General features: G+C 34.5%; 1 protein-coding gene and 1 long non-coding RNA gene across 2 annotated transcripts; both read left to right on the top strand.

Moving 5' to 3' along the window:
• Positions 1-512: 512 nt before the first annotated feature.
• Positions 513-1734, top strand: LOC145070076 (uncharacterized). Its single transcript, XR_013689822.1, has 4 exons — positions 513-742; positions 874-965; positions 1068-1116; positions 1525-1734. It is a non-coding gene; the product is annotated as an uncharacterized LOC145070076 (long non-coding RNA).
• An 83-nt stretch (positions 1735-1817) lies between these two features.
• LOC145069455 (uncharacterized) lies at positions 1818-13540 on the top strand. Its single transcript, XM_079016388.1, has 17 exons — positions 1818-1913; positions 1987-2088; positions 2166-2264; positions 2370-2426; positions 2550-2611; positions 2690-2743; positions 2824-2944; positions 3434-3483; positions 3817-3894; positions 4681-4976; positions 5346-5422; positions 5607-5680; positions 6177-6253; positions 7614-7659; positions 8285-8406; positions 8473-8566; positions 13354-13540. Exons 1-6 carry the CDS (start codon positions 1830-1832, stop codon positions 2727-2729), a joined length of 444 nt encoding a protein of 147 aa, XP_078872514.1. The 5' UTR covers positions 1818-1829; the 3' UTR covers positions 2730-2743; positions 2824-2944; positions 3434-3483; positions 3817-3894; positions 4681-4976; positions 5346-5422; positions 5607-5680; positions 6177-6253; positions 7614-7659; positions 8285-8406; positions 8473-8566; positions 13354-13540.
• Positions 13541-20946: the final 7406 nt, after the last annotated feature.

Below are 20946 nucleotides of genomic sequence, written 5' to 3'. Positions count from 1 at the left end.
AAATTTAAAAATAATAATTGTAAAAATTTTAAAATGCATGCATAAAAACAAAGATATAAATCTTTGTAAAAAATAATTTTCTAACAAAATACTAATTTTTAAAAACAAATTAAAAAAAAAACAAATATGTAAAAAATAATTTTTAGAAAATATAGAAAATGAATTAAAAAAATATAATTTATAAAATCAAAGAAATCTAAAAAAAAAAGCATATATAAAACACAAATAAAAGAATATTTGTAAAAAATCAAAATTTCTAAAGTTGTAACATTTAAAAAAAAAACCTAAATTTTAGAAAATATATAAAAAGAAAGTTGTAAGAAAATAAGTTTAGAACAAATTTATAATAAAAATTAAAAAAGATGGGTCAAAGTGTAGAATAAAAAACGTAGTTTTTAGTAAAAGATAAAAATGTGGTTTAGAAAAGTGAAAAACAAAAGTTAAGTTAAGATAAATGGAAATGTTATTTTGGTAATTTAGGAATGTTTTATAAAAAGAACCGTTAGAAATCGAAAGTCCAAAGGGTTGAGTCGGTGTATTCGCGCTTAAAATAATCTTCTTTCACTCGTCCCTCTCGCTTCTCTCCAAACACCGCCGGAGACATACATGTTTCTTTGAAGAAGAGGGTTTTATTTGCAGGCAGCATCTTCCTCCCTTTTTTCTTCCATCGACAACCACCGTTTCCTCTTTTTTCATTCTCCGGCGTTGAACAATCCTCTGCGTTTCCCTCTTCCGTTGTTAGGTAACGTTCTTGATTTTTTTGTGTGTTTTATTGATTTCGTTTTTGTTTTTGTTCTTAGGTATTTAAAATTAGGCTAATCCCTTCATCACTGGATTCATCGAGCTATTGGGTTCTACCTTTATTTTTTGTAGTTGTAGTGTGACGTCTGGTTCCGATGTCAGTTTGGTTCACCGTCATCATCGATCAAGAAAAAGAGTCCAGGTCTTTCTCCTCTGATTTCTAGGTTGTGAGTTTAATTGTGTCGTTTCTCTTCTGATTTCTGGGTTTCTTTTTTCTTTCTATTTCTCGTCTATTAATTTTTTGTTTTGTTGGTTTTTTGAACCAGGTCACGTAATAGAAGCACCCATCAAGTGAAGATGATTGGTCAAGCAACGGTAATATTTAAGTAGTCTTGAAACCTAAAAAAATATTGTTTAGTTGTAGACACTGTTAGGTGTTTGATGAAATGCCTTAATTAAGTTAAAGAGTTGTTTTGAGGGTGAAAATGTTATTGGATTAAACTAGTAGAGAGAAGTAAATAAGCACAAGCCAAATTTAAATATTAAACAACTTATTGAGCGATTAGAGATTCAATTAGGGAAAGATAATTTATTCTTTGCATTTTTAACTCATTTAGAAATAGAAGTGTATTTTGGTTCTAACTAAAAGTTGTAATTAAGTTAGGTTTCCTTTCCAATTAATATACAGTAGGATGAACTTTAAAATTTCCATATTTGAAACAGATTTTGGTTGTCATTGATACAAAAATATTTGGACTCAAGTTTGTAGTTTTCTTACTGCAGGATTTTAGAGATTGAAGTTTGATTTTTGGGGGCATAAGGTCAAAATGCTTGAATCTCAATCAATTGAGGATACTTCCAAGAGGTGTTGTGATTTTTTTGACATTTCAGTTGCTGAGCTTTTTGTTCCAAGGCTACTACAAAGATACGGTTTTAGATCCATTGAATCTCAAAGGGTTTTGTGTGATTTTCGTCTTCTATCCACTGATTATAAAAGCTATGATCCAAACTGAAGTATATATATATATATATATATATATATATATATATATATATATATATATATATATATATATTATCTGCAGGAAATGATGGGATTAGCATACTTCATGTTGGATCAATCAAAAGAAGATGCTGAATATTGCACGGAAAACACCTTCAACACTTTTGTAGTATGTCTGGTAGTTCTTTACAATAAATATTTGTCATTTCTTTTATTTATTTAAAAGGTGTGCTTTTATTTAGGACATCAATGCCTCATGGTGTGGCCTTTGGTGGATTGAAATGTTGAAAACAAGTGGTCAAGATAAAGAGGGTGTTGGTGTTTGCTTTCATTTCTCTTATGAGGTAATAGTCAATAATTCCCTTTTGTGGATAAAAATATTATATATGGGATTTTTCTAAAAAACTTCAGTTTTTTGCAGGAATCTCTTCATTCAGCTGTGATGCTTGCTCCAATTATGTTAAGAAAGTGTCGATTTCATTTCATTCTTTCTGGTGATCTGTACAAGAAATGGGATCAGGTATTGTAATTTTTGTTACTGGATCGTATCTTAATACTTTAATAGAAGATAATTTTGTTTTCCAATTATTATCGAATATATGAATGATTTATCCATTTTTGTTAGAGTAATGGTGCAATGGATCCAAAGGTTCCCAAAGAATTTGTTTCAGTCCATAAAGAGGTTTTCACTCCTTAAGTATCAACTTTATTATGATTAGGTTATCGAATATATATATATATATATATATATATATATATATATATATATATATATATATATATGTGAAGTTCATAATTTTAGTAGGATCTTATTCATACAATTCAACATACGCAAAGAGGCAGTATGTTGTCAAAAACAATTGGGAGGTAAATGACTACTTTGCCCTCCAACTTCTATCGACCACTTATTATATTTATTGCAATTTCTGTATTTCTCCAGAACAGGCTAAAAGGTTTACAAAAATTAGAGAAAAGGAGGGTTTGATCGAGAAAGATGTGGTATGAAAATATCCATACATTTCATTTCAAATTATTTAAAATGTGGTTTTTTATTTAAGTATTTTATTTTTGTTTTTAAGGTATAAGGACTTGACATCTCATTGCCTTTTTATGAGGGTGATGATAATCCAAATGTATGCATTGTGCATGATATATTGATGACTTACTTGTTCTACAACTTTTGATCTTGGTTATTGCCAGGTAACATGCCAATATTATTATTATTATTTATAGAGTAAATTACAATTTATTACTTGTGATATTTCAAAACTTATTATCTTCATCTAGATAAGAGTATAGTAGTTTTTTTGCAAGGTTTATCCCTGATAGTATTGCAACATGTTTGTGAAGTCCAAGTGAAATGACTATTTTGTCCCTCTCTTTTTCTCCTTCATCCTCTAAACCTAAAATTCCTCAATCTTCATCTTGAACTCTAATCAAACCAAAACCCAAAAATTAAACTAAAACTAAAACAAAATTAAGATCCACGGTACCAACAAACCGAAGAAAAAAACAGAAAACTAAAGGTTGTTAGGTTAGATTACTTTAAAACCTTTTTTTTTAACACCGTTAGTGGCAGGGACGAACATTGCAAAAAAACTAAATTTGATTGTTAATTATTTGTGGTTTTTTTTTATTATACACAATATTTTGCTAATGTTTGTAAGAAACATTTTTTTTTTCTCGCAGTGCTTGAGTGATCTCTCTCCAATATCATTATTCATCATGAAAGATGAATCGTAAGCTTTTTTTTTATTTTTTTATGGAAAGATTAGGTCCACATTTCAACCGTGATCTAGGGTATTTTGGCCATTTAATAAAAAAAAGAGTACTGAAATTGAAACCACCTGCCCTCATGAATGGTTGAAGTCCTTCAAATTTGGAATTTAAAGGAATTTGACTGCGAAGCGATTACTAAGAATAGAATTTCAAGAAAATCCAACAGAACTGAATTCTGTCCCAATTGTCAACCAAATACGTCATGAAATGGAATCTTGAATCCCAACTCTGTCGGAATCAGCTATTCCATTTATTAGCTGCGGTTTCTAACATGTCTAATTTTGTTTTGATAGGGCAGCTCAATGCACAACTACTTCAAACAAAACGACTGCTTCTGTTTCCACTGGATTCTGATCCAATTCAAAAAAGTGGCAAGTAACTTTACTCTTCTACCCTCACAAACTACACTAATAATTTGACAATTTAGAGAGTTTTTTAGGGAAAAAAAGATGGGTCTCCTCTTTGAGAAGAATCCTCAATATATACTCAATACACAAGCTATTTATCACCCTGAGTCTCAGATTTCTAGCCTATAAATCAGCTTACTAGAGTTATATACAATTATTGACAATAAAAGCATGTGATAGCGAAGATATTAATCTGAAGCATAAAATCCGTATTGAATTTGATAATTGCATGTGATACAGAGAAATTATCCACTGATTACAAAAGATAAGTTGTGACCACTAGTAGTATCTCTATGCATTGGAGCGGAAGCAAAAGTGTTGTGTGTGAATAAAAGGCAAAAGCCAATTAGAAACTACTCACATATATAAAATTGTTTGGTTTGAAATTCCTATCAAAATATGTATAAAATTGTAAAACAAAGGAAATATGGGTGGGACAGAATATATATATGTATAATAAGCATGACTAGGATTACATTTAGTTGTAACATAATAGTAAGAAAAAAGGTACACTTTTGAGGAAAAAAACAAACAAAAATAGAACTATTACATGTTTTTACTACTAGTATTATAGATGCATTAAAACGAATATGCAAAAAATAAGATATGAATTTCTAAAAAAAATAAAAAAAATACAGGAAAATCTTAAAATACATGCATAAGAACGAAGATAAAAACTTTTGGTAAAATTTACGAATTTACCCTTTCGACTAATTTTAACTAAAATCTGTTAATGACATGTAATTCCAGGTTTGGGCATTTTTAGTGGGATCTTATTCATACGGTTCAACATACGCACAGAGTAGTTAATTAACACATCAGAGTATATGACTATCAAAAGGCAATGACTATTTTGCCCTTCCAACTTCTATAACCCACATATTACGTTTATTGCAAATTCTTTTCAAGTTATTTAAAATGTGGTTTTCTTATTTGAGTATTTTCTTATTGTTTTTAAGGTAAGGACTGACAGGTAATTGTCGTTCTATTAAGGTGATGATATATTCTTGACTTGTTCTACAACTTTTGATCTTGGTTATTGCCAGGTAACATGCCATTATTATTATTATTATTATTATTATTATTATTATTATTATTATTATTATTATTATTATTATTATTTATAGAGTAAATCACAATTTTGTCCTTGTGATATATCTCAAAAGTTATGGTTTTCATCTAGATATTTCATTTGTTGTACCAGAGGTCAATAAAAGTATAGTTTTGTTGCAAGGTTTGTCCCTGGTACTGATGGTGTTGCAAAATGCCAGTGAAGTCCAAGTGAAATATGACTATTTTGCCCCTATCGTTTTATCCCTCATCCTATATATAAACTTAAAATTCCTCAATCTCCATTTTAAACTCTAATCAAACTAATAGCGTATCCTGTTTTTTGTATATGTGGGATGTTCTAGACTTGCATTTAGCCCCAACCACACTAGTGAAACTAAACCCAAAAGATGTTGTATCATTTTTAAAACTTATTACTCAGGTAACTTCAAATCTTTTTGTTGAATCATAATGTAGTGTGTTTGGCTTTGCTGAACTTTTTTCAAATTTTGTCTTGTTAACATACTTAAACATTTACCTCCAATAACATGAGTTTTTTTTTTTCTTTATTCGAGTTTTTATTCTTTCATACTGATGTATTTGCCATATGAATTGGTGCTTCTTAGGGAAGTAACAACCAATCACCCTTCTCTTTTCATCCACCAAAACCAGATGATGTTGCTACAAGTGGACACCAAAGGTTTCTATTTCTTATTCAATAATGTTTTTTTTTTCAAGTCTACCAAAGTTGAACCTTTTCTTATCCAAACTGGAAATTATTCCTTTTCCTCCATTAGTGAATAAGGGGTTGTACTTTCCCATGGAAACCTGATTGCCAATGTTGCTTATTTTACTTATATATCATGGAGGAAGAAACTCAAATTTCATGATAATGATTTTTTTTTCCTACTTAATCACATCTTGACAACACTTTGGTTTCTTTTTTACTTAATTATTGTATTTTCATTCAAGAAGGACAAAATGAAATTGTTGGAATACATGGAGGAATTGAGTTCAACCTATTGTATTCTGCAGTGCTCCATGATTATATAACAAAGTATATGGTATGATAAATTTATGTATTTTTCCAAGATTCCAAGAATAAAGAACACAAGGGGTATTTTTTAGATCAAAATAGCATATCCTTTTGTTTTGTATATGTGGGATGTTCTCACTGGTTCTGAATCTCGTTGTAGTGTAAGCTGTAGGTGACAAAGGAGCAAGTTATTGCTGATGCATAGACCCATCACCTATTGAAACTATACCCATCTGTGTAAGTTTTTCACCTAATTATACTGTGTCAAACTTACACACAGTTCTAAGACTTCAAATTTTATCATTTTAAAATTATTTATTTAGCTTCTCTACCTAATTTTGTACCAACGTGTGTGTATGTGTATCTTTTTCGGACACCATGAATCCTTTGATCATCCTGTTAGTTACATGTAAAGTTTTTAAAGTCCATTGTTTTTTTCATTCTTCCATTTAAATTACATGGATTTGATTATAATGAATGTGCAGGCTTTTTGGTTGTTTCTTCAAATGACAAGGATCCTTCCTATCAACCCCTGCTTCTTAATATGATGGATCCAAAGATTCCAAAAAAAAATTGTTTTTGTCCACAAAGAGCTTTTTCCTTATGATTTAAAAGTATCAAATATATATATTGTGAACTTCATAAAGAGAAACAAGATGGGGGACTTGATCATGAACCAAATCCTTGGGAATTTCCTGTAATACAATTTGTTTTTTAATCTTTTTCATAAAGTAAAACCTGAATGACTTGGATTTTTTCATAAACTACAATTTTCTAGAAAAATAACAATTCTATATAACCATCCGTAAACTTTTTTTTTCAGTTGCAACAGTTATAGATCGCATTGCACTTTCATCTTTTTTTTATTAGGGCATTATGCTTTAAAAAATTTACCCAAGTATAAAACTGTACTTCGATTTTTTTTTCTTATTGTGACATTATCCTTAGAATAATCTACCCATTAATTTATAGCATCGAACTTTCAATTTTTTTTGCTTTTTAGGACATTATACTCCAAAAAGATTTACCTAATTAAGCAGTGAAATAGACACCTGGCATGCTCCTTTGGCACGCCTCTTTTAGAAGCTGTATACTCGTTTCTCCATGTTTTAAAGGTTTTGCTCAGATTCTTGCATGTTTTGTAAATTTTGGGTTTTAATTTATCCTGATGTATTACATCTGATGGGTTTGATATTTAGTATATCCAACTGATTTTGGAAAAAAGCTTATATCATATCAGATTGTGTATTGTTCCTGAAACAAGGCAAATAACATTTTTTTCTTTTTCTTTTTTAATAAGTGCTTCACAGATATAGTGCTACCTGGATAATGACGTCTTATATTTTCTGGATTTGTGTCTATATCTATGATTGACTTGATAAAAATGGCTTTCTTTTAGTAAAGAGTTCAATCTATTTTTTTCATGTTGAAAAGTTCACTTAATTTAAAAGTTATTAATGTCAAATTCATGTGCATATGTAATTGTCGTCCGGTTGTTAGACTTTGCATGCTTTTCTTTTTACTAACTGAAATTTATGGAGTATGGTTACAAAAATGGAGATTATAAGTACTAACAGATTCTCTTTTACTTCTATAGTGGAGGAGTTTCTTGCTACAGTTAAACAGCATGTTCTTATTGTCAGGTTGGTGGTTTAGGTCCTTATGGGAGACTTTTTTTGCAATTTTGGTCCTTATTTCATGTTTTCATAACGCTTTTGGTACCAGGGTTGTCAACTAGATGTTAAATTTATGAAAATGACCATTTTGTCCCTTTCATCATCATCTCTTTCATTTCCATATTCAAGGAGCATGATGAAATTTCAACAAAGTTCTCTCTCTCCTTAAAAACAAAATTATCATATATGTTAAATCCCTAGAAACAATTTTTTTTTTAAAATATGGTACTCATTTCTTGGTTTGATAATGCCTTTGGTCTAAACTTCAAACAGCCTATATGCTAAAATTATGAAAAAGACCATTTTGCCAATGTCTTTTTCATCTCTTCCATTTCCATGTTGAAGGAACATATTTTACCCTCAACAAAATTCACCACTTCTCTTAAAAAATTATTTGGCTTACATTTAAGGAGCATAACAAGTTTAACAACACTGATGTTAAATATGTGTACATGACCATTTTGCCCCAGTCTTCTTCTTCTCTTTCGTTTCTATGTTCAATCAAATTAAATAAAACCTAAACAAAATTCATCTCTTTCATTTCCACATTTAGAAGTTATTGTTGTTTATAACAACTCATTTTTTGTTTTAGATCATCAGAAGAGGTGATTGCTGTGAACAACTTTCAAGACCCTCTTGTGACCAAGTTTTTCCTAGGAAAACAACTTTACAACTCTTCTGTGGCAACCTTGTGACCAAGTTTTTTATATTTTGGTAAAATTGACGTATTTACCCTTTTGGCTAATTTTAACTAAATCTGTTAACGACATGTAATTCCAGGTTTGGGCATTTTTAATGGGATCTTATTCATAAGATTCAACATACACAGAGAGGCAGTATGTTAGAGTACATGACTATCAAAAACCATTGGCAGGTAAATGACTATTTTACCCTCCAACTTCCATCACCTACATATTATATTTATTGCAATTTCATGTTGTAGGGTTTTCTAAAAGCGTATCAAAAGATTCTGTGTCCCGTTTCTGTGTTGGTTGATGATATATATAAGATACAATTTGAGATCCGTTATTTTAGGACCTGATATACATGCCTTATTTCCAAATATATTCAAAATATAATACATATATCCTAGTCTAATATACCCCCGCAGTCGAAACGGGAGGTGAGCAGATGTTGAGACTGGAACGGAAGTCATCAAATAAAACCCGAGGTAGTCCTTTAGTAAAAATATCAGCGATTTGATAACGAGACGGTATATGATACACCCGAACCTGCCCGCGTTGAACCTTCTCCCGAACAAAATGTATGTCTAATTCTATGTGTTTCGTTCGCTGATGTTGGATTGGATTGGCTGTCAAATAAATTGCGCTTATCACAATAAACAATAGAGGCGCGAGAATGTGGGTGATTAAGCTCCAAAAGCAAATTTCGAATCCAACACAATTCTGCCACAACATTTGCCACACCACGGTACTCTGCCTCGGTACTAGATCGGGATAGAGTGGTTTGTCGCTTAGACGACCAAGATAGCAGATTATTTCTGAGAAAAATGCAATATCCCGAAGTAGAGCGTCGAGTGTCCGGGCAGCCGGCCTAATCGGCATAGTGTAGGCTATTAGGGAAGTAACAGGAGACTTATGAATGGTGAGACCGAATAAGATAGTCCCTTGAACATACCGTAGAATCCGCTTGAGTGCATGTAGATGTGATGCTCGAGGTGCATGCATATACATGCAGATTTGTTGCACGACATATGTGAGATCGGGTCTCGTGAACGTTAAATATTGAAGTGCCCCGGCCAAGCTTCGGTAAGATGTTGGGTCATCAATAAGTGGACCATCATTAGCACTTAGTTTTCCCGATGTATCAACCGGTGTGGCTACGGACTTACAATGCAAACCAGAGGCTGTTTTGGAGACAGCGATCCCAAGAAAAAAACTTAGAGAACCGAGATCTTTCATAGCGAATTCATGAGAGAGTTGAGCCGTCAACCGGTATAAAAGTATGTAAGTTTTTTCCGGACCGTGATGATAAATAAATAGAGAGTGATCTGATTCACTGTTTTTGAAACCCAAAGTTAGAACATAATCAGTGAACCTTTGGTACCAAGCCCTCGGTGCCTGTTTTAACCCGTAGAGGGACCGTTTAAGACGACATACGTGATCATGAAAACGAGAGTCTTGGAACCCAACCGGTTGATGCATAAACACTGTTTCAGATAAATGACCGTGAAGGAAAGCATTCTTGACGTCGAGTTGGTGAATCGGCCAAAAATGAGAAACAGCAATGCTAAGGACTGTTCGAATAGTAGCCGGTTTTACCCGGGCTAAAAGTTTCACCACAATCAATTCCCACCTGTTGAGACCTACCATCACAAACAAGACGGGCCTTATAGCGTTCAAGGGACCTGTCAGCATTAGTTTTATGTTTATATATATCCACATACATCGAATTACATTCATATCAGGTCGACGAGGAACAAGTTCCCACGTCTTATTTTCAACAAGAGCATTAAATTCATCTATCATGGCAGACTTCCAAACAAGAGTTGAAAGGGCGTCAGATGGATTTTTAGGAAGAGGATAAAGGGTGGTAGCATGTAGGTTCATTGGAGCTTTAGGTTTGGAGGTACCGGTCCGACTTCGGGTTTGCATTGGGTGACGAGTAGGAGGTGGTACTGTTGATGTGGGGACAGTTTGTGAGGGTTGTTGAGACTATGAAAGGGGCTGATCAACAGGTTGGGAAGGGACTGTTGGTTGTTTGGAGCGACGTGAATAGGTGAGAATGGTAGGGGATCTGTCGAGAGTTGTAGTTGTGGTATGAGATCGAGTTGGGTTATGGATAGGAGATGGAGAGGGGGTGATTGTGGTAGGAGGAAGTTGAGAGCACCATATAGATGGGTGAGGGTCGGTGTGGAGGAATTGATAGGAAGAGGGTGATGGTTGTGGTTTTGAGAAAGGAAAGACAGTTTCATCAAAGACTACGTGACGGGAAATTATTATTTTGTTGGATGATAGGTCTAAACATTTATACCCCCGATGGTTAGAAGGATACCGTAGAAAAACGCATGGGGAAGAACGGTTGGCGAGTTTGTGAATGGTGGGGGAGGGGTGAAGGGGAAAACATAGGCAACCAAAGGTACGTAGATGATTGTAAGTAGGATGACGTTTGTAGAGAAGAAAGGTTGGAGTGGTGAAGTTCTTTGTTTTGGCAGGTAGAATGTTCAAAATATAAGTAGCATTTCTAAGGCATGATGCCAAAAACAAGGTGGTACTGAGGAATGGGTAAGGAGAGTGCGTATGATATTGTTGATAGAGCGGATTTTGCGTTTCGCCTTACCATTTTGGGGGGAAGTATAGGGACAGGAGAAGCGGAAAGTCATACCATTGTGACAACAAAATTTATGGAAGGCGTTGTTATTATACTCGGTACCATTGTCACATTGTAAGCATTTAACTGTACGTTCAAATTGAGTTTTAACAAGGGCATGGAAGGATAAAAAAAGTAGAGAAGACCTATGATTTTTGAGAGATTGGAAATGTCCAAAGATAATTTGTATAATCATCCAAAAATAAAATGTAATAACGGTGACCACCCGAACTTAGAATCGGTGAAGTCCATAAATCACAATGAACAATATCAAACGCAGAACATGTAAATAAACTAGATTCAATAAATGGAAGTTTAACTTGCTTGCCAAAAACACAAGATTGACATGTAAATAAACTAGATCTCAAGTTTTACAGGGATGAAGTTGTGGATGTTTGTCACTATGATTGTTGGATGTAACTTATCATTGTTGGATGTAACTTATCCATAGTAGTTGATTGAAGGTTACGATCGTTGAAAGGAAAGAAGAAGAAGAAATCCGATCATAAGGGAGAAGGAGAAGGAGGATTGGCGGCAGAATTGGGTAAATCAAGAAGAGCGCTCTGATACCATAAAAGCGTATCAGAAGATTCTGTGTCCCGTTTCTGTGTTGGTTGATGATATATATAAGATACAATTTTGAGATCCTTTATTTTAGGACCTGATATACATGCCTTATCTCCAAATATATTCAAAATATAATACATATATCCTAGTCTAATATTTTCATAACTGTGAAATTATCCAAGCACTTTCGAAATATTTTTATGTGCTCTGAAACCGACGTCACGTAAATCAAGGCGACTTGTGTGCGAGATAAATCAAGGGGGACACCAAGGACATGCTTGCATGCATGCTTAAAAGGAAGAGTCGGGCCTTTATTTGGTTTTTGACCTATATACAGTCAACATCAATGTCTCTCTCTACTCTCTCTCTAACAATCTCTATGTTTCTCTCGATCTTAACATCTTTCTAACAATCTCTTCTTTCTCTACGGTTAAGAACACCACATCACCACCAAGAACCACCTTTACTAATCATTGTTGCGAATCAACAACCCAAACCATCTCCACTGCCATCACCATTGCAGCCTTCCCTTCTCTCATTTCATTGTCGTCCCTCCATTCATTTCGTGCTCAGCTGCCGAAAAAAAACCATACCACAAGGGTGGTAGAACTACCGATCGTTTAGCCACCATAAACGACCTCCACTTTATACCACCATTTTATCGACCATCAGCCTCCCCATTTCGACCACTGTTTTCAGTGATCACGCCACCCCATCACCTTCCGATCACCACCACCTATTGTCTTTTTCCTTCGTTGATCATCGTCAGCGAGAAAAGACAAGGCAGCGAAAGCTGTCGACGCACCCAAATAATTGTTGCCGCTATTGAACCTCCACCGTATAGCCACCCTCCTCTCGCTTGCTTGTTTGTCGATCACCACCCCATTGTCACCCCTCGTCACCGCTACAATTGGTAACAACCCCCTCCATCGTCGGTGCCACTTCCTCCGATCAACACCCTTGTAAGGCACCACCGAGCCCCTTCGAGGCTTCGACTAGTTTTTATCATGACATGCGTATGTCATAGTCGTTTAAAATATGTTATGACTAGGAAAGATAACTTATATGATGCATATTATAAATTATAAATCATACGAATATTATGATTTTACGAAGTAATGGTTATCAAAAGAATATGAGTTACGAATGTTTATCAATTTTGCATTGTTTTACATATATCATGCATAGATTATACATATGTTAAATAGATATGTATAAATTATAAAAGATATCTTCAAATTTATTTACGCACTTTAGAAACTTACTATCTATTTAAGCAACTAATATACTACGAATATATCAAATTTACTCGGCTTTTATAGAAAAACTATATCGTATACACTTTTACGAATATGTCAAACATTTCAAGTATGAATTTACTTATAATTTATCTCTTTATCGAACATGGTTTTAACTACAAGGGAAATACCTTTTAGACTTTTTAAAAGTATTATTACAGTGGTTAGCAGAAAACCTGTAACTCTCACCAACCTTTGTGTTGACTCTCAAACTACATGTATTCTCAAGAGATCATTGAACCAACTCTTAGCAGAAGGAATGTTCATGAATTTCGGGCAATCTAGTTTTATATAGTTTTGTTATATCGGCCTACTTGTTAAGGCAGATTCAGGAACTTATTATTTGTATAAACCTTGTATTCAAAATGTAACTTATTGTTCTAACTTGTGATGTATATTCAATTTGCTTATTATCCATGAACTAAGTCACACAACCTAACATGTTCTGTTGCCTCGGTCGTCGTAGGTGTTACAATGGGTCAATCCATACACATTATACAAGTGGGATGTGACAATTGTAGCGGGCCGCATTTAACTAAGGACTTCGACTTGGAGATAAATACGATGAAGATTGGTTCATATTTTTTTATTTTTTTATTTTTTTAATTGTGCTCAATCCTTTTTTTTATCCAATAAAATTCGTCCACAAACCACTTCACACCGCTTCTCATTGCTTTGTGTTCGCAATCGGTTCCTTCATTCTCTTCATGAGACTTCATTTTGTTGCCATCATTGATGAAGAAGGAGGTGTCCTCGTTGTTGGCATCGTTATCGTTCACACCGTCATTGCCGATTTCACAGTCCTCCTTCGCCGGTATCTCGGTGATACGTCTGAGCTTGATGTTGCCTGACGACGTCAAATGAAGACGACACAATCTACTCAGAGGGCAATCAGTTTTTAATACCCACTCGATTGGTCCTGCAATAAGCAACTCCATCTGTGTTTGTCTCTCTTTGAACCACCAATTTCGCTTGTTGTGCTCAATCAACACTTCCTCAAATTAGCATCGTCTCTCTTCGAGGGTGATAGTCGTGAAAGAAACATGCCTTTGATGCTTCCATATACCCCCAATTTTGGATGCGTAAATATTCTCCCAAAGCCCGTTTCTAATATTGATTGCAAAACAAGTCAATTTTTTCTTTGAATTTTTGAACATGCCATCAACCCTCTGTCGTCTCTGTATCTTGAAGGTTTTTATAAAGTCAAGCCCTAATTTTCCGTTTTCAGAAATTACCCAAAATCATAGGTTAATTGGCTTCGTTCTTTGTTTTACATCTTCTCGATCTGTGTGTTCATTCCGGTTCATCAACTGACCTTCAGCACTGGTTCCACCGATCACTCCTTGAGCTCTATTTTTGAAGGTGCGTATTTAGCAAGGCATCATAAGCCTCCATATCAGACCTCCCATCAAGTAAGGTGCTGTTTGTTTTTTTGAAGCCAAAATGTCTGCAGTCTGCGGACCACATCTGCAAGCCTCTGCGGCATAAGAGGTGGACCAAATGTCTGCAGTCTGCAATAAGAAGACTGTTTGTTTTTAACGTCTGCAGCTGTTGAAATAAATTAATTTTTCAAACTTAATTTCATGTCATAAAGATTAAAAATGCATTTTCAGCAAAAAGAGAAAGAAAAAAAAACGGGTGGTCTTTTTTTTTTGGTTAAAATGAGGTCTGAAGACGTTTGAAGACAGTGGCCCATGTCTGCGCCAGGAAGACCTCGCGCAGACGTTTTTTGGTCTGCGCACTTCCAAAAAACAAACACTCTGCGATGGCAAATGTCTGCACGTTGTCTGCGCGGCGCAGACAAAAGTGGTTGCGCAGCTCTTCACAAAAAAAACAAACAGCCCCTAAGTGTCGACTTTTATTTGTAGTTATCAACCTCAATGACTTTATCTCATATAAAAATGCTTTTATTCATAAGGCTTATGTTTTTTTTTCAAGTTGTTAGTGATTTCATTCGGTATGGTCATATATATTTTGTATATTTTTGCCTCGCAGTTCAAATGCTTGTTACTAGAATTTGAGCCCTTTTGATGATTGTAACTTTAATGAATGTAATTTTTTAATTATATATTTAAATGTAACTTTATTGTACTTTTTCCTAATGAATGTAATTTTTAATTTTAGATTTTTGACTTTTCGTCCGTTCGTCCCAAAATTATTGTTTACAGACAAAAAAACATACAAATTAAGAAAAACAATCATTAGTTTTGTTTTTTTGAATAAAATGACTCTCTTGTCATTTTCTAAAAACAATGAGAAATGTACATTTGTAATTATTCAAGTTTACTTTATTAAATGTTAGGGTAATATGGTAAAAGTGTATATCTATTTTTGGTAGTGGACAATAATTTTGGGACAAACTAAAATAGTAAGGTAGACAATAATTTTGGGACGGAGGGAGTATTTCTTACAAGAGCTGCGAATTTCTGGACAGACAGCAGATGGTGTCTTTTTTTTTTTTTTTTTCTTTCAGGTTTATGCCCTTCTTATTGGTGATTATTATCCAATTCTTGGTGATTAGATGACTGCTTTTGATTTGCGTCGGCTGATTGAGTTATATTGCTGGCCTTTATTTTACTTTTTCAATTGGTTGAATACTTGAGGTTTTTTTAGATTGATTGATGGGTCAAATGACATCATTGACATGTTTTACCATGCTTAGAATATCATTATGTTTTATAAGATTTATCCTTTTTTTTGTTTTCTAGAAACATTCATTTGGCAAAATTTATGTGTTTTATAATTAAATGATTAATTTACATCATGTGTGGATACTTTGTTGAACTCCTCGTATGTCCCTATTATGAGACAAATGGAGTCCACAAATTCACAAAATCTCTAATTTGGATCAACAAGATATGGCAACAATGTTAGGAACCAAAAGTATGTCTAAAGCTTTGCTAAGGTTAATAAGATGTTATGTTATCCAAATGTGTAAATGACACTTGATGTTGATTTTGCTTTCATGTATGATTTTGTAACTGTACATATGAAGCATACAAAAAATTGCCATTGGCTACATACAATAAAAAACAATATATGTGTTTTACCCATCTTATTTGTAGAATCGGGTATCTTAAAAATTACATTAATATGCCATGAAAAATAGGGATGTCAACGGAGGCAAACGAAACAGGGAGTGCATCCCCCGCCCCCGTTTCCGAAATTACCCCGCCCCCGAAATGTTCAGCCTTCCTAACCCCACCCTACCCTCGATTGATTTTGGGTTGTTTTTTTTGGGCTAAAAGAAGTTGTTACTTAGGCTAAAAGAAACTATTTTTTATGAAACAAATAATTATTTATAACAGAATTTTACACGTTAAAAATAAAAAAGTTATGGCATCTTAAAAACAATATACTAACAACTTAAAAACATGTTTTTTGATGAATTTAGAAGCTCAAATCATATTATTGTTTAATATATTTATATATAAATATATGTGTAAGTTATTAACGGGATCCCCATGGGGGTTTCGGGACAATATTGTCTGCCCCTGAAATTAAAACGGGGGTTAACCTTTTCCCCACCCCCGATTTTAAAAAAAAAAATCCCCCAAATGGGACTGGCTCTCCATCGGAACGAGGTCCCACGATATTTTTTGACATCCCTAATGAAAATCGTACCTCTTTTCCCTACAACCGCTAAACACCAACAAATGGACCTTCCTATTTTTGAATTTAGAATCGTTTTAACAGGATGTTGATTTGAAAAAAAAAACGACTCATATGAACTTCCATATAAGTTTTATGTTGATAATTCTGCTTTGATTTATGAAATTTGTTGTTCGTCGGTTGTTAACTTTGGATTCATGATTAACTGGATTTTGTAGTTTCCATTCTACATGTATTGTTTACGCTTTGGTTTTGCTATGACGATGGCCCTCTTTCACGTAGCTATCGACTACAAAACGTAAAAATCCAAAGGACAATGAAATCTTTTTGCCTTTAGGTGCATTTTCCATTTTAGGTTGTTGTACTTTTTTTTCATGTTTAGGTGGTAAATGAACTAAATAGCAATGCGCTTTGCTTTTATACTCTTTTTTTTATTATGTTTTTAGCAATTTGTTTTGATTTTTTTTTACCAAAATGCAAAGTACATTGTCACTAGGTGTATTTTCCATTTTTTAGGTGTTAGATGCACTAAATAGCAGTGCACTTCGAATTTACACATTTTTTTTTTGCATTTTGCAATTAGTTTTTGATTTTTTTTTTTTTTACCAAAAACCAAATTTCAATGCTATTTGTTGCATTTCTTCATGTTTAGGTGGTAAATACACTAAATAGCAATGTACTTTCGATTTGGTGAATTTTCTATATTTAGGTGGTAAATGCACTAAATAGCAATGTACTTTGAATTTAAACCTTTTTTCTAGTTTGTTTTTTTCAATTTTTTTGTTTTTTTTTAACAAAAACTAAAGTGCATCACCATTAGGTGCATTTTCCATATCTAAGCAAAATGTGACCCTTGTTGGTATTTCCCCATTGCTCTTTCTTCTTTCATCCATGACTTTAACTAATTCATATACTGTTTCATCTTTTCCTTAAGCCAGGAAAAAATAACTTTATGGACCAAAAACGTTGTTGATGTTTATGGATTTATTAAAGACTTTGGCCTACTAAAAGATGAATTTTTCTTTGCCATTGTACTTTGACTATTATGCGTCTGTAAATGAGCGATTTGCAGAGAATAGAAAGATACTTTATTGTGGCTACCAATTCAGATAATGTACTATAGTTTCACACAAAAGTGATACCTTCCAACCACCGCAAACACGAGGAAACCCTATTAGTTACCATAAATAAAATATAATAAAAGACCATATGTTTACATACTAATAATTAGTTGTGGTTGAGGAAAAATGTTTTTTAATTTGTTCTTATAATGAATGATTTACTTGTCAATTTTTATGTATGATCATATGAAAAATAAACAAATATACAATAAAACTTGTCATTTTTTATACATAGAGATCAATACTGGTATATAATTTTTATTAGATAAAATTTAAGAAATGATTTTTTATGATATGTATATTAGAAATAACAAGTTTGGTCCAACTTTCATTTTCGTTACATTCGTGGTACACGTGGTTTCATATTTCTTTTGCAAAAAATGCTCCCCTTGACAAAGTAGGTCAGATTCTGATGTTAAATATTTTTAAAAAGAAAACTTTACCTTTATTATTATTATTATTATTATTATTATTATTATTATTATTATTCTTAAAACATTTATCACATAATAAATTCACACACCGTCTTCAACCTCACCTCACCCCCACCCAATGCCTTTCATGTCATACACATCCTTTCTTTTCTTTTTTTTTTTCAGAATATGAAACATCCCAAAAATCATGACCAAAAATTTCATTTTTAATTATTAAATAAAACCATGGTTTTCAAAATCATCTCATCAAAACATAAGTCATAGTATCTCAAAACATCATGAACGATATATCAATCAAAAACATCTGTCAAATATATCAGAGTAAACATCTGAGGCTAGAACATCATAGTGTGTGCAATGCAGTCATCCCGAGCTCTTCCCTTTGCTACCGGAAGTACCTGAAACCAAAATTGAAAATTGTATGCACGAAGTTTAGTGAGTCTCCCCAAATTACCACATACCATACACATAACATGCAACTAGGAGATACGGGCCCCACCCACTCTCGAGGAGATACGAGCCTCGCCCATACTCGGCTAACAGGCCTCGCCCCATACAATACGGGCCCCGCCCACGCTTAGTGAGATACGTGCCTCGCCCACGCTCATCTATGTAGTAGATACGGGCCCTGCCCACACTCGGCTAACTAGGAGATTCGGTCCCCGCCCACACTAGTCCATGACCTAACATGGAAGGCCCCATTATTGATAGCCTTTCCAAGCCTAATAGTGGCCCACCAATGGCCCAATTTTCTAAATTGGGCCCAACTCCTCAAACGGGCCTTCCTTTAAGCCCAAAAATATTCTTAGCCCAAAATAACTGATTTCTGATGGCCCATTATGGCCCAAAATAGCAAAGTCTAATGAATGGCCCAACCAGAGGCCCAAATAACACCAAGCTTAAATTCAGTGAGTACGCGGGGCGTACTCCTCTATACGCTAAGCGTACATGCTGCATGGCTTGTACACTGCGCGTACGGGCTTGTACGCCCAACGTACCACCTTGTTAATCCATAATCTCCAAAAAAGAGCTTAACTCCTTAAGACCTAAAGCTCAAAACACATATCTGAGTCTAATAAAGTGTCTTAACCCATAAAGTCGATTACTTGGTGGCTTGCACACCCCCATATGGACCCAAACTTGAAATATGACAACCTACTTCCATATAAATGACTAATACTCATGCATGGCAACATCAAGACCTTCACGATGGTAAATTTCTGTCTCTGGGACTCAAATAGCACTAAGGGTGGCAACCCTAAGCCTAGAAACAAATTTGGAACCATAAAGTTCCATTCTTGGGACCAAAAAGGTCCAAAACCCCATTACAAGAGATCTATGCATTCATGAGGCAAGTTTTGAGCTTTTTACCTCAAATGAGTGCTAAGTGATGATGATGTCTCAGATCTTTAAGCTTAAGCTACACAAGTTCTTCTTCACCAACTTCCTATTTCTCCCTCCAAGCTCCAAGCTACTAAAATGGGCTACACAAGATCAAGATCACACAAAGATGAAGAAGGTTAGGTTTCAAGGGTTTCCGAGTTAAGGAGGTTGGGGCTGGGGGCATATTGATGTATATATATATATGGCCTAAACCCTAAAAATTAGGGTTTTGAGTCAGCTCGCGTACGTTGCGCGTACACTTTGGTACGTTGTGCGTACGTGTATCACTCACCCGCATCCAATGCTCCCACTACGCCCTGCGTACGACAAGCTTACGCCCAACGTACGTCTTTAACCAGCCCAACTCAATAACGGCCCAAACTCAATAATTCAACATTAATCTTATAGTCCAACAATTAATTACAAGATTAAATAATTTAGCATTACCTCAAGTCACAGATGTTACATCATACTTTTAACACCTCAAATTTCAAGACAAAATTTTCATTTTTAATTCTCAAAATATTACTCATAAATTCAAATCACCACATATATTGTAAGTTATTATAAAAACAATATCAGAGTATCGCAAAATTCTCAAATCTCCATAAGCCGACGGATGTGTACAATCATGCCTCCGCCTTCCCAGAATCTATAGAAGTACCTAAAACACATTTTACTCAACACGGTACGCACGAAGCTTAGTGAGTTCCTCAAATACCACATACACAAATAATTAGCCTATCATGGCTATGTCTCGATAAGGACCCTCCGGTCATGTGTCTCAGTGAAGACCTTCTGGTCTCACTGCTCGGTATGGACCATCCGGTCATAGCTCAACATATATATATATATATATATATATATATATATATATATATATATATATATATATATATATATATAACAGCACAAGTCACAAAGACAGAATGCATAATAACACATAAAGTAGGTAAGACCCTCCGGTCAGTAATACAAATAAGATCCTCTTATTGCAATGGAAGCAAAACAAGTCTGATGTCTGAATAGTGAGGGTAGGGGCAGTACAATCCTTGCTAAAGTGCTCAGTCTTGCCGCACTTATAGCAGCCTGATCCCTCAACTCTGCAAACTTCCTCGTGTGGCTTGCCGCATTTCCCGCAGCGGCTTCGGCCTTGGTGACCCTGAGACCTCAAGTCGAATCCCTTGGGTTTCTTCGTCGAAACCCCATTCGCCTGCCTAACATCCGCCTTCCTCTTCTCGAGGTGCTCTGTATCAATCCCCCTCTCTCGTGCCCTGGCTATCATATCATCCAGGGTCGGGTACGCCGAGTAACTGACATATTTCTGAATGTCAGCTCTCAACATGTCATGGTACTGGTTATTTTTCATCTCCTCATCAGCCGCATACTGGGGAACCAACAAAGCCATCTCCCTGGCCAGAGGGTCCATACCGAGCAGTAAAGACCTTCCAGTCTCACTACTCGGTATGGACCCCCCAGTTATAGCTCAACATATATATATATATATAT

This window comes from Lactuca serriola, chromosome 8 (assembly GCF_051521515.1).
Source record: "Lactuca serriola cultivar US96UC23 chromosome 8, Lser_US96UC23_V15, whole genome shotgun sequence".
NCBI classification, from domain to species: Eukaryota; Viridiplantae; Streptophyta; class Magnoliopsida; order Asterales; family Asteraceae; genus Lactuca; species Lactuca serriola.
Note: the sequence above shows the minus strand (reverse complement) of the source record. Positions and strands in the feature narration are given on the sequence as shown.

What these genes read in the sequence shown, in the direction of transcription:
- LOC145069455 (XM_079016388.1), top strand. Translation starts at nt 1,830, where the DNA reads ATGATGGGATTAGCATACTTCATGTTGGATCAATCAAAAGAAGATGCT. An exon ending in ACACCTTCAACACTTTTGTA is followed by an intron (nt 1,914 to 1,986) that starts GTATGTCTGGTA and finishes GCTTTTATTTAG; the next exon opens with GACATCAATGCCTCATGGTG. An exon ending in TGTACAAGAAATGGGATCAG is followed by an intron (nt 2,265 to 2,369) that starts GTATTGTAATTT and finishes CATTTTTGTTAG; the next exon opens with AGTAATGGTGCAATGGATCC.